Genomic DNA, 13,206 nt, shown 5'->3' with positions numbered 1-13,206 from the left:
CAAGTAAAAAGCTGAATAAACTGAAAAATCAAAACTCTTCACTAAGCCATCAAAGACATGAGGTCACAGGGCAAACCACTGCCCCCTCCAAATTGCAGAGACAGAGAGGGGATCAGGATCACAATTTCCTGGAGAAGAAACCTCCTTGGGAACCAGGCCAGCGGTACTGAAACCCAGTTATCACTGACAAAACACTGGGGCTTAGCATCGGCCAACAACTCTGACAGTTAACGATTCCAGGGGGACACGGTCTTTGTGGCAGGGTGGGGGCGGGGGACACACTTTTGTGAATTTTACCTCCAGGAGCTCTATCTGGTCCTCAGTCAAGGCTGGAGAAAAATGCCCTTGGGCTTTTGGAGGAGAGGAGAGGAGCCACCTTGAAACACCGTAGAGTGTTTCTCTTCCTCTTAGCAAGGCCTGTTGCCCTCAGGAGAAACCACTCTACTAGAGCCTAACCTGCTGGGTTTCATCAGTGCCTGATCAATGGGGCCAGGGCAATACCCAACTCCAGCCAAGGTTAGCTTCTGACATGGGGGAAGGAAAACATCCCGATTCCACCCCCAACTCCCACTCTCAGCCATCTTGAGAGGGAAGAACCAAAGCAAAGTTGAGAAGCACTGGGGAAGTTCACAGCCGGGGGTCACAGGCTCACGGAAGCCCTAAGACCTAATCATTTTTGTCTGCAACATGCTTCCTCCCCGACACGCCACCACTCCTGTACCAAAGGCCTGTTTAGTGCAGTTCCTTTAGTACATCATGTCTACCTTTCAACAAAAAATTACAAAGAAATAAAATAAAATTACAAGGTGTACAACAAGGCAAAAAACAGTTTGGGGGTGGTTATTTTGTTTGGTTGGTTGGTTTGTTATTTGACTGTGCCAGTGGCATGTGGAGGGAAACTAATTAGGAAGCTACCAGCGTCACAACAGTGTGGGGTTTGCTCAATGACAGTCAAATAGATCAATGGAACAGAATAGAGAGCCCGGAAATAGGCCCACACAGATACAGTCAACTGATCGCTGAAAAAGAAGCAAAGGCAATCATGGAACAAAGGCAATCTTTTCCACAAATGATGCTGGAACAACTGGACAACTAAATGCAAAACCATGAAGCTAGACATACACCTTATACCCTTCACAAAAATTAACTCAAAATGTATCACAGACCTGAACAGAAAATGCAGAATGAGAGAGTTCCTGTTGTGGCTCAGCAGAAAGGAACCCAACTAGTATCCATAGCACATGGGTTTGATCCCTGGCCTTGTTCAGTGGGTTAAGGATCCAGCATTGCTGTGAGCTGTGGTGTAGATAGTGAAGTGGCTCCGATCTGGCATTGCTGTGGCTGTGATGTAGGCCAGCAGCTGTGGCTCTGATTCGACCCCTAGCCTGGGGCCTGGGAACTTCCATATGCTGCAGGTGCAGCCCTAAAAAGGCCAAAAAAAAAAAAAAAAAAAAAAAAAAAAAAAAAAAAAAAAGAAAGAAAAAGAAAATGCAGAACTATACCACTTCTAGAAGATAATATAGGAGAAAACCTAGATGACCTTGAGTTTGATGACAACTTTTTATCTCTTTTTTTTTTTAGGGCTGTATCTGCAGCATATGGAAGTTCCTGGGCTAAGGGTCGAATCAGAGCTGTACCTGCTGGCCTACGCCACAGCAAGAGTAATGCCAGATAAGAGCCATGTCTATGATCTACACTGTGGCTTGTGGCAATGTTAGATCCTTAACCCACTGAGTGAGGCCAGGGATCCAACCCACATCCTCACAGAGACAACGTTAGGTCCTTAACCCGCTGAGCCACAGTGGGAACTTCTGATGATGACTTTTTATATATAATACCAAAAGCACAATCCATGAAAGAAATTATTGATAAGTTGGACTTCATTAAAATTAAAAACTTCTGCTCTGCAAAGGCAATGTCAAGAGAAGACACGCTACATACTTAGAGAAAATATTTGCAAAAGATACACCTGATAAAGGTTTATTATCCAAAATATACCAAGAACTCTTAAAATTCAACAATAAGAAAACCAAAAACCCAGGCGTCTCCATTATGGCTCAGCAGTAACAAACCTGACAAGTATCCATGAGAATTCAGGTTTGATCTCTGGGCTCGCTCAGTGGGTTAAGGATCCAGCGTTGCTGACACCTGTGGTGTAGGCCAGCAGCTTCAGCTCTGATTCAACCCCTAGCCTGGGAAGCCCATATGCCACAGGTATGGCCCTAAAAAGCCAAAAAAAAAAAAAAAAAAAAAAAGAAAGAAAAGAAAAAAGAAAGAAAACTAACAACCCAATTTAAAAAGCTTTTGCACAGCAAAGGAAACCATCAACAATATGAAAAGGCAACCTATGAAATGGGAGAAAACATGTGTAAACCACATATCCAATAAGAAGTTAATGTCCAAAATACACAAGGAACTTATACATTCACTAGTGGAAAACCCAGATAAGCCATTAAAAAAATGGGCAAAGGACCTGAATAGACATTTTTGCAAAGATGACATAAAATGGTCTATTCATATATGAAAAGATACTCAACATCACTAATTATCAGGAAGACGCAAATCAAAACCACAGCTTGAGATATCATTTCATACCTGTTAGGATGTCTGTTATCAAAAAGACAACAGCTAACAAGTGCTGGTGAGAATGTGGAAAAAGGGAACCCTTGTGCACTACTGGTGGGAATGTAAACTGGTACTTGCAGCCATTATGGAAAACAGTGTGGAGTGCCTCAAGCAATTAAAAATAGAACTACCATATGATCCAACAATATAATTCTTGGTATTTACCCAAAAGAAAGGAAATTGGAGTTCCTGTCGTGGCACAGCAGAAATGAATCCAGCTAGGAACCATGAGGTTGCAGGTTCGATCCCGGCCTCGGTCAGTGGGTTAAGGATCCAGCATTGCCATGATCTGTGGTGTAGGTCACAGATGCAGCTTGGATCCCACATTGCTGTGGCTCTGGCGTAGGCTGGCAGCTGTAGCTCCAATTAGACCCCTAGCTTGGGAATCTCCATATGCTGTGGGTGGGGCCCTAAAAAGACAAAAAAAAAAAAAAAAAAAAAAAGACCAGAAAACCAAAAGAAAGGAAATCACTACCTTGAAGAGTTATGTTCACTGCAGCTTTATTCATGACAGCCATGTATGGAAACAACTGTGTCCACTGATGGATGGACAGATAAAGAAAACGATGGTGGTAATAATACAATGGAATATTATTTTGCCTTAAAAGAGAAAGAAATCCTGCCGTTGTGGCCACATGGATGAAACTGGAGGGCATTATGCTAAGTGAAATAAGTCAGAAAGAGAAATACAGATACCACATGGTATCACTTATATGTAGAAGCCAAAAAAAAAAATGTTTTTTTCTTTTTTGGCTACACCAATGGCACATGTAAGTTCCCAGGCCAGGGATCAAAATCCACGTTGCAGCTGCAACCTATACCACAGCTGCAGCAATGCCGGATCCTTAACCCATTGTGCCAGGCTGGGGATTGAACCCATGCCTCAGCAGAGACAACGCCAGATCCTTAACCTGCTGTGCCACAGAGGGAACCCAAAAAAAAAAAAAAAAAAGTTGAACTCAGAGAAACAGAGGAGAATGGCAGTTGCCAGGGTCTGGGTAGGAGGTAAGGAGAGAATGGATAAAAGCTGGCAAAAGGGTACAAACTTTCAGGTATAAGATGACTAAGTTCTAATCTAAGAATCTACCATACAGTGTGATGACCATAGTCAACACTGTACTGTATAACTGAAAATGCGCTAAGAGTTGATCTCAAGTGTTCTCAGCACACACACACACACACTCATGGTATGTTTCTTACAAAAGCTTACAAAAACGTTTCTTACAAAACTAAATATCCTCTTACCATATGATCTAATCGCAGTCATTGGTATTTACACAAATGAATTGAAAACTTATGTCCACATAAAAACCTTTATAGCAGCTTTGTTCACTATTGCCAAAACTTGGACGCAACCAAGATGTCCTTCAGTAGGCAAATGGATAAATAAAACTGTGGTATATACAATGGAATATTATTCAGACTGAAAAAAAATGAATTAGTAAGCCATGAAAAGATATGGAGGGAACTTAAAATGCATATCATTAAGTGAAAGAAACCAATCGGAAAAGGCTCCATACTGTATGCTTCCATCTATACGACATTTTGGAAAAAGAAAACACATGGAGATAGTTAAAAGATTGGTGGTTGCCAGGGCTTAAGAGGGGAGGGAAGGTTAAACAGGCAGAGAATAGGATTTTTAGGGTGGTGAAATATTCTGTATGATACTATGATGGTGTCTGCATCTTAACACTGCAGAATATACACTACCCAAGAATGAATCTTAGTGTGAACTGTGGACTTGGTGGGATAATGACATGACTGTGAGTTCATCAATTGTATGAAATGGAGTTCCTGTCGTAGCTCAGTGGTTAACGAATCCGACTAGGAACCATGAGGTTGCAGGTTCGATCCCTGGCCTTGCTCAGTGGGTTAAGGATCCAGCATTGCTGTGAGCTGTGGTATAGGTTGCAGACATGGCTCGGATCCTGCGTTGCTGTGGCTCTGGCGTAGGCCGGTGGCTACAGCTCCGATTAGACCCCTAGCCTGGGAACCTCCATATGCCACGGGAGTGGCCCTAGAAAAGGCAAAAAGACCAAAAAAAAAAAAATTGTATGAAATGTACCACTATGATGTGAGAGGCAGATGGGGAGGAGGCTATCCATGTGTGGGACAGGGACTTACGGGAATTTTCTGTACTTTCCACTCAATTTTGCTGTGAACCCCAAAAATGCTCTAAAAGAGAATTTTATTCATGACATAAAACAATGACAAAAACAACCAAAACCGGCAACCTTACAGATCCAGGGATCTCAGAGAATCCAAAGCAGGAGAAACAAAGAAAATCACTCCCACCCACATCATGATCAATCTGGTGAAAACCAAGGGTAAAGAGAAAAATCTGAAAGGCCAAAGAAAAAAAGACATATTACGTTCAGGGGGACAACAGTAAGGAGGACACCAGTTTCTCATGAGAAAATGTCATTGTCTACGTGAGCCAGAAGACCATGTAACAGCATCTTTAAGGCAATAAAGAGGGAAAAAACTGCCAACCTATCATTTTATATCCAGTGAAAATATCCTTCAGGAGTTCCCGTTGTGGCGCAGTAGTTAACGAATCCGACTAGGAACCATGAGATTGCGGGTTGGATCCCTGCCCTTGCTCAGTGGGTTAACGATCTGGCGTTGCCGTGAGTTGTGGTGTAGGTTGCAGATGCGGCTCGGATCCCGAGTTGCTGTGGCTCTGGTGTAGGCCGGTGGCTCCAGTTGGACCCTAGCCTGGGAACCTCCAAATGCCGCAGGAGCAGCCCAAGAAATAGCAAAAAAAGGAAAAAAAAGAAAAAAAAAAGAAAATATCCTTCAAAAATTCAGATTCAATAAAGATGGTTTTAGATAAACAAAAGCAGTGAGGATTTGCTGCCAGCAGAACCACACTACAAGAAAGGCTAAAGGATGTTCTTGAGGCTTAAGAGAGATGATACTCTATGAAATCCACATCTATAGGAAGGCATGAAGAGTACTGACATGGTAAATACATCACTAGATGTAAAAGACTATTTTTCTTTGCTTTTTGAAACTGATTGTTTAAAGCAGTAACAACAATGTATTGAGGGGTCATAACACATACAGGAGTAAAATTTATGACAGCAAATAGCACAAGGGCAGAAGGGCAGGAGGTGAATTATACAGTTGTAACGTTCTTACTTATACATGAAGAGGTATAATAACAATGCAAATAGATGTGCTAAACCAAGGATGGCTATGTTATCCTTAGAGAAACTATGAAAAAAATAACACAGATATAGCTTAAAAAGTCATTAATGGAGATAACACAGAATCGTAAACAATTCTTGACCCAAAAGAAGGCAGGAAAAGATGAGGAAAAAGAGAAATAAAAGAGAGATTGGGGTAGGAGTTCCCGTTGTGGCGCAGTGGTTAACGAATCTGACTAGGAACCATGAGGTTGTGGGTTCGGTCCCTACCCTTGCTCAGTGGGTTAACGATTCGGCGTTGCCGTGAGCTGTGGTGTGGGTTGCAGATGTGGCTTGGATCCTGCGTTGCTGTGGCTCTGGCGTAGGCCGGTGGCTACAGCTCCGATTGGACCCCTAGCTTGGGAACCTCCATATGCCGTGGGAGCAGCCCAAGAAATAGCAAAAAGACAAAAAAAGAGAGAGAGATTGGGGTAAATAGACAACAAATAGCAGGATGGTTGACTTAAACAGAACCGCATCAATAATTTTACATATCATTAAATGCAAATGAACTCAATAGCCAGATTATTTGAAAAAAAAACTAAACAAAACCAGAAGCAACACTCAAGTAGGTGTCTGTTTTATAAGATGCACTTTAGAACAGAAACATACAAACAGGCTGAAAGTAAAAGAATGGGAAAAGACACACCACGTAAACTTTAAGCATAAGAAAGCTAGTATAGCTATTTTAATATCAAACCAAGTAGGATTCAAGATAAGAAGTTACTGAAGTTCCCATTGTGGCTCAGCAGTAACGGACCTGACTAATATCTATGAAGTCGCGGGTTTGATCCCTGGCCTCGCTCAATGGGTTAAGGATCCAGCATTGCTGTGCACTGTGGTATAGGTGGCAGGCGAAGCTTGGATCCCACATTGCTGTGGTTGTGGTGTAGGCCAGCAGCTGCAGCTCCGATTCAACCCCTAGCCTGGGAACTTCCATATACCACAGGAGTGGCCTAAAAAGCAAAAATAAAAAATAAAAATAAAAAAAGAGAAGTACCACCAGAAAGATATTCATTTCATAAAGATAAAAACACCGAAAAGACATTAAAATATTTAGCGTGTATGCATCTAATAATGAGGTGTCAAAATGCACAAAGCAAAAATTGACCAAGCTACAGGTAGACACAGGCATATCTACAATCACAGTTGGAGAGACGGAAAAAGAAAGAGTCAGAGATGGAGACACAGAGGGAAGATAGAGAAAGAGAAACCGGTGCAGAGACAGAGCCAGAGCAAAGGAGATGGAGGTGGCCTGATCTTAAGAAGCTGATGGGACCCTGAGATGGGGTGGGGGGTTGGGGACAGGAAAGGAGATGAAGCTTGCCCTGGACCAGACTGGGAGGGACAGGGGCTCTGGCCACAAAGGATAGAGCCAGAGCAGGGGTCTGGGCCTGTGGGATCCTAAAGGGGCTGCTGCAGGCTGGGCAGTCTCACTTACCCGATGCCCCATGGAGCCTTGGGGGCCGGGCTCCCCACGCAGTCCCTGTGGGAAGCAGAGGAGAAATGGAGTTGGTGGTCAGTGGGTCTGACCCAGGGCTCCCGAGACTCCCCAGAATCCTCCACCCAGGGCTGCCTCAGTACTCACTCTCTCGCCCTTCTCTCCTGGATGGCCGGAGATTCCTTTGGGTCCAGTGGGGCCTGGGGGTCCCTGAGCAACAAGACAGGGCCTCAGCCTTGTGCTAGGGTAGGGTAGAACGGGCAGGGACTTGGGGGTAGAGGGGTACGGGAGGGAAGCCCAGCTTGGCCTGGGCCTCTGGGCCCTTTACCACACACGCAATGCCCAGCACACAGCGGGAGTTCATACAGCTCAATGCCAGAGCTATGGCCCTGGAGTTGGACAGTCCCCACTTCGATCTGGAAGCTGTCATGTGCAGGCCACGGCCCTAGGGCAGGCAAACATCTCCACCTTTCTTGGCTTTAGGTGATAACAACGCTTGCTTCTTGTTACGTGGATGGAATAAAACTTATGGAAAGTAGTCTGCATATTAAGTGCTCCATAAATGCTTGAATGAATGAATGAAAGGATGAATGAGTGGACGGTGGATGGATGGGTGGGTGGGTAGATGGACAGATGAGTGGATGGGTGTGTTAGGTGGGTGTATGGATAGGTGAGTGGATAGATGAATGGATGGGTGGGTGAGTGGGTAGGGGGAGAGGTAAGAAGATGGATATTGAGTGAGAGTACTTGGAGAAACACTCACCATATGTCCAGGACTCCCAGGCATGCCCATGGGACCAGGAGGTCCAGGAGGACCTGGAATAAGACAGGATGTCCTCTGGACCAAAACATACAATGCCAGGTAGTCCACCACCAGCTCCTCCTGATGGCCAGCCCTGGTCTCTTTGCTACCCCTCAACCCTGCCCCTCACTGCAGACCCAGACTCAACTTACCCATGGGCCCTGGGGGGCCTGGGGGCCCAGCTGGTCCCTGGGGCCAGTGGCTGTTGGTCTCAGTGAAGGTGTTGGACAGAAATGGGTCTCCTGGGGAAGGAAAGATGATAAGTGAGCAGGGCTGGGCAGGGATGAGTGGGGCAGTTGGTTTTTTTTTTTTTTTTTTTTTTTTTTTTTTTTTTTGTCTTTTTGTCTTTTTGTTGTTGTTGCTATTTCTTGGGCCGCTCCCACAACATATGGAGGTTCCCAGGCTAGGGGTTGAATCCGAGCTGTAGCCACCGGCCTACGCCAGAGCCACAGCAACGCGGGATCCGAGCCGCGTCTGCAACCTACACCACAGCTCACGGCAACGCCGGATCGTTAACCCACTGAGCAAGGGCAGGGACCGAACCCGCAACCTCTTGGTTCCTAGTCGGATTCGTTAACCACTGCGCCACGACGGGAACTCCGGGGCAGTTGGTTTTAAGCTGCCATTTCTGCCAAGCCAGCTTTGACTGCCTGCATTATGGTTGAGGCCACCAGGTACCTGCTCCAAGGGGCTGGGGTGGTGGGGGGGAGTGTTGGCCATGTAGGACCAGGAGGCTGGGGAGACCTGGGTTCTAACTCTGCCAGAGTCTAGCTGGTGACATCCAGCATGTTCTACCTTGCTGAGCCTGTACTGTCATGTTTAGTGGAAATAATAACAAAAGCTACCATTTTTTTTTTTTTTTTTTTGGTCCTGCCTGAAGCATGTGGAAATTCCCAGGCCAAGGATCGAATCCACACCATGGCAGTGACAACTCTGGATCCTTAACCCACTGGGCCACTAGGGAACTCCCAGACGCTTCTTTTTTTTTTTTCTTTTTATGGCTGTACCTATGGCATATGGAGGTTCCCAGGCTGGGAGTGAGCCAAATCAGAGCTGCAGCAGCTGGCCTACACCACAGCCACAGCAACAACGGATCCAAGCCACATTTGTGACCTACGCCATCGGCTTGCACAACACTGGATCCTTAACCCACTGAGCCAGGCTGGAGCTCAAACCTGCATCCCCAAGAACTATGTCAAGTTCTTATTAACCCACTGAGTCACAGTGGGAATGCCACAAAAGCTGCCACTTTTGACACTTTCTTTGTGCCAAGCTTCTGTACATGGGTGTCACAGAGCTCTGGGATGCTGTCATGGTCACTATCCCCACTGTATATATGAGGAAACTGAGGATCAGAGAGGGAAAATGAACGGGTGAATAAATGTGTGGTCAAAAATATGACGTGGATGGGGTTGAAACTTGACACTCCAAGCTCTGACCCCTGGCAGCACACGTGGAAGTCAGGCTTTAGGGGAAGGTGAGGATGCATTTCAGCGCCTGGCTGGGCCAAGGGGGCCCAGCCTCTGAGCACAGGAGCAGGCGGTGGCCTTGGGAGCTCAGGACTCACGTCCCACGGCCAGGCCTTGAGCTTCCTGGTGCTCTGAAGCTGGGTCCTGGCCAAGGCTTAGCAGGAAGGGCTGTGCTGGTAGTTCCCAGCCCAGTCTCCGGTGGCCATGCAGATTTGAAGCTTCCATTCCTGGTTGTGTGATCTCCCCTCCCTGGCCCTCTGTTTTCCTCATCAGTGAACAGAGGACAATAGTACCCAATGGAGCATGAGGTGACATGTGGCCTAAGAGTAAGCCCGGTACACAGGGGTGCCTGGTAGATGGTCATGCCAGCCTCACCCCACCTCACCTGGACCTGTTGTGACCCCGGGAACTCACCATGCTGGGACATCCGGGCGGAGGGTGGTCCAACAGGGAATGGGGGGCCAGGGGGGCCAGGAGGCCCTGGGGGGCCTGGAGGTCCCCTCTCTCCAGGGGTGCCCACAGCTCCGGCCTGGCCAGGGCTACCTGGGGGGCCCTGCAGACCTGCAATGGAACCAGGGGGGCTGGTGGGTATGCAGGGGGCAGGACGAGGCAGCCTGGGGTGACAGGTACAAGAGATCCCAGAGGCCACAGGCCTTGGTGGTTCCTGGTTCTGACTCTCCAGCCATCCATGAGGGGATAAGCACAGCCCTCCCCTGGGGCTTCAGGACACTAGACACACGGTACAAAACAGGTGCTTAGCAGAATGTTCTCTGCTCCCTGCTACAGGCTTTTGCACAGCTGTTCCCTCTATGTGCTCTCCTTTTGTGCTGCCTGATGTTACACTTCAGGTCATCCTGAGGCCTCACATAAGATGTCACTCCTGTGGGGAGGCCTTCCCCACCCCCCACCCCACCCAGGCTGGGTCTGGGCTTCCTTCCTTGGGGTTCCCCTACATGCAACATCCTTAAGAACCCTGGTCACATGGGGTGGGCGCTGCTATTTCTCCTCTGCCTAGGCCCACCCTCCCTGGCCTCCCTGGTATGGGAGGTCCTGGGAGGGCAGGGTCTGGTTGACCCACCCCAGTGCCCAGCTTAGAACCTGCTGGGAACAGCAGACCTGGGAGTATGTACTGATAGATGCAAGAGGGTTTCAGGGAGCCAGGACTGAGGGGGCACCACTGCTGGCCACGTTAGGATTGGAGGAGCAAGGCCCAGCCTGTGCCCACCTGCAGGGGTGGCCAAGGGAGCTGGAGGGGACAGTGCTGTGGGCACTTACCTGGCGGGCCTCTCATCCCCATTGGGCCCCGGCTGCCAGGGTCTCCCTTAGGGCCAGTGGGCCCAGGAAACCCCCGGGCACCAACTCCATCTGGGGGAGAAAGTACATCAGCTGGGCAGCTGGAGCCTTGCTCTGGCTCCACCCCCCCAGCCTGCACCAAACATCTTGAGGGAACAGGGGGGCCCTCATGTATTCTCTGGCTCTGAGCATCCCTAGGGTGGCGGGGAATGCGGGGGTCAGTGCTCCCAGCTCCCCAGTGCTCAGGGGCCCCTGGAGACCAACCCCTCAGGCCTGCTGCAGAGCTGGGAAGACTAAGGACCATGATGGGGTCAAGCTGGGAGTCAGCAGCAGGGAGGGGCCTGAAATCTCACTCCCCCACTCATTCCCACATGGGACCCACTCACCTCGGAGGCCTCTATCCCCCGGACTGCCCTGGGCAGCTGGGGAGCCCCAGAGTAGGGCAGAGTCCTCAGGGGCAGCCAGGGTTGGGGGCACTGCCCGCTCGGTGACAGTCAGCACCGCCACCTGTGGAGGAAGAGGTCAGTAGGGATGGGGTGGGTACCAGGATCTTACCAGAGACAGGCCGGCTGAAGGGCCCCAGTGTGACGGGGGGCAGGAGGCCCATGTAGCCAGTACAACCCAGCCTGGAGTGGAAACCCAGGCTCAAAGGGGCCCAGAACTTTATCAGAAGTGACTGTGGCTCAAAATGTACAATTCATCACATTCATTGTAGAAAAGTCATCACATACCATCACAGCCACCCATGGTGAGTTCTGTCCCCGTGTTTGCTGGGTTGGGTGCTTTTTGCCTGTGCTTACTTGCATGTGAATATGTATATTCATATGGACTTATGTGCATAAATAATATGAAACTTCTCTTGGTCTATTAAAGCACCACAGGCTGGAAGGATTGTTACTAACTTTGAAGCGAACTTTGGATTTTTTGGGGTCTTTTTAAAATTTTTTTGCTTTTTAGGGCAGCGCCTGTGGCATACAGAGGTTCCCAGGCTAGGAGTCGAATTGGAGCTGAAGCCACCAGTCTATGCCACAGGCACAGCAACGCAGGATCCAAGCCACGTCTGCAACCTATACCACAGCTCAGAGCAATGCCGGATCCTTAACCCACTGAGCAAGGCCGGGGTTCGAAAATGCAACCTCGTGGTTCCTAGTCGGATTCGTTTCCATGGTGGTGCCATGATGGGAACTCCAAGAGGTGCTTTTTTTTTAAGTGAACTTTGGAAGGGTCTGACATGAAACAGGTGCCAAGGTGTGTACAAAAGCAGTTTTGAGAGTTCCCTGGTGGCTCAGTGGGTTAAGGACCTGACTTTGTCACTACTATGGCTCAGATCACAGCTGTGGTATGGGTTCCATCCTTGGCCTAGGAACTTGCACATGCTACAGGTGCAGCCCCTCCCAAACCACTTTTGGATCGGTATAGGGGAGAACTTTAAAGGTCAGTGGTGTCCCCTAAGCCAATGACTGAGGATTAAGAGGCCAGAATGCCCACTGGCCAGGGCTGGGGAGCTGGGGGACCTGCCCAGAGAGAAGATGAAACTGTGAAACTCTCAGGCAGATGCAGAACTGAGAACCACCCCCAGATCTAAGGCTCACATGGGGTTCCCCTGGGAGGGTGCTTGGGGAGCAGGGTAGGGTTTCTGGGTTGCTCATACCTTATAATGGGGGTTCTAACATATGCTGTTTATTTTTTTATCTTTTTGCCTTTTCTAGGGCTGCTCCCGCGGCATATGGAGATTCCCAGGCCAGGGGTCTAATCAGATCTGTAGCCGCCGGCCCATGCCAGAGCCACAGCCATGCGGGATTCGAGCTTCATCTGCAACCTATACCACAGCTCACAGCAATGCCGGATCCTTAACCCACTGAGCAAGGCCAGGGATCGAACCCTCAACTTCACGGTCCCTAGTCGGATTCGTTAACCACTGCGCCACGATGGGAACTTCTAACATGTGCTGTTTAGAAGTGTGGTTTTCCCACCTGATAGATACATAAGGGGCATCTTTACATGTTAGAAAGTGGAGGTGTGGTTAATGCCTGTTTAGTACTCGGCAGAGCCAAGCTGGCTAATTATGCAATCACCCATTCTGTTGTTCAGTTTTCAAGTTTCCCTCTTAAGAGTTAATATTTTGGTATCATTGCATCTTATCTAAGGTAAATTCCCAGAGGAGGGAATGATGGAGGAATGGATATGAGGATGAAGTGTAAATGCCTCTATGTGTGCTTAAAAAATCAGGCAGAAAAGATGCTTAGATGTTGGTAATGGCACAGGTAACTGCTGCCCATGGTTTCCTGGTTAGGTTTTTCATGGTTCTGGGCGTTTCATGCATCTAAATTTATTTATTTATTTTGCTTTTTAGGGCCCTTTGGCATATGGAAGTTTCCAGGCTAA

At 48.1% G+C, this 13,206-nt stretch overlaps 1 protein-coding gene across 8 annotated transcripts in view; it reads right to left on the bottom strand.

Moving 5' to 3' along the window:
• EMID1 (EMI domain containing 1) overlaps positions 1–13,206 on the bottom strand; it is a 44,066-nt gene that overhangs the window by 12,763 nt on the left and 18,097 nt on the right. For 7 of the 8 annotated variants that reach the window (XR_002338673.1, XM_001928535.4, XM_021073276.1 and 4 more), the window contains exons 6-12: positions 11,208–11,328; positions 10,804–10,893; positions 9,943–10,089; positions 8,212–8,301; positions 8,021–8,073; positions 7,405–7,467; positions 7,258–7,302 (exon numbers count right to left, since the gene is read on the bottom strand). Coding sequence is in view for 7 of the 8 variants with exons in the window: in XM_001928535.4 (XP_001928570.1) it covers positions 7,258–7,302; positions 7,405–7,467; positions 8,021–8,073; positions 8,212–8,301; positions 9,943–10,089; positions 10,804–10,893; positions 11,208–11,328 (609 nt within the window). In the remaining variant the exon portion in view is untranslated. Of the gene's footprint in view, positions 1–4,796; positions 4,967–7,257; positions 7,303–7,404; positions 7,468–8,020; positions 8,074–8,211; positions 8,302–9,942; positions 10,090–10,803; positions 10,894–11,207; positions 11,329–13,206 lie in introns of those variants that run through there. The other variant, XM_021073280.1, reaches the window with a different exon arrangement.

The sequence above is a fragment of the Sus scrofa genome, chromosome 14 (assembly GCF_000003025.6).
Source record: "Sus scrofa isolate TJ Tabasco breed Duroc chromosome 14, Sscrofa11.1, whole genome shotgun sequence".
In the NCBI taxonomy this organism is placed as follows: domain Eukaryota; kingdom Metazoa; phylum Chordata; class Mammalia; order Artiodactyla; family Suidae; genus Sus; species Sus scrofa.
The sequence above is the reverse complement of the archived record's forward strand: the minus strand, read 5'-3'. Positions and strand labels throughout refer to the sequence as shown.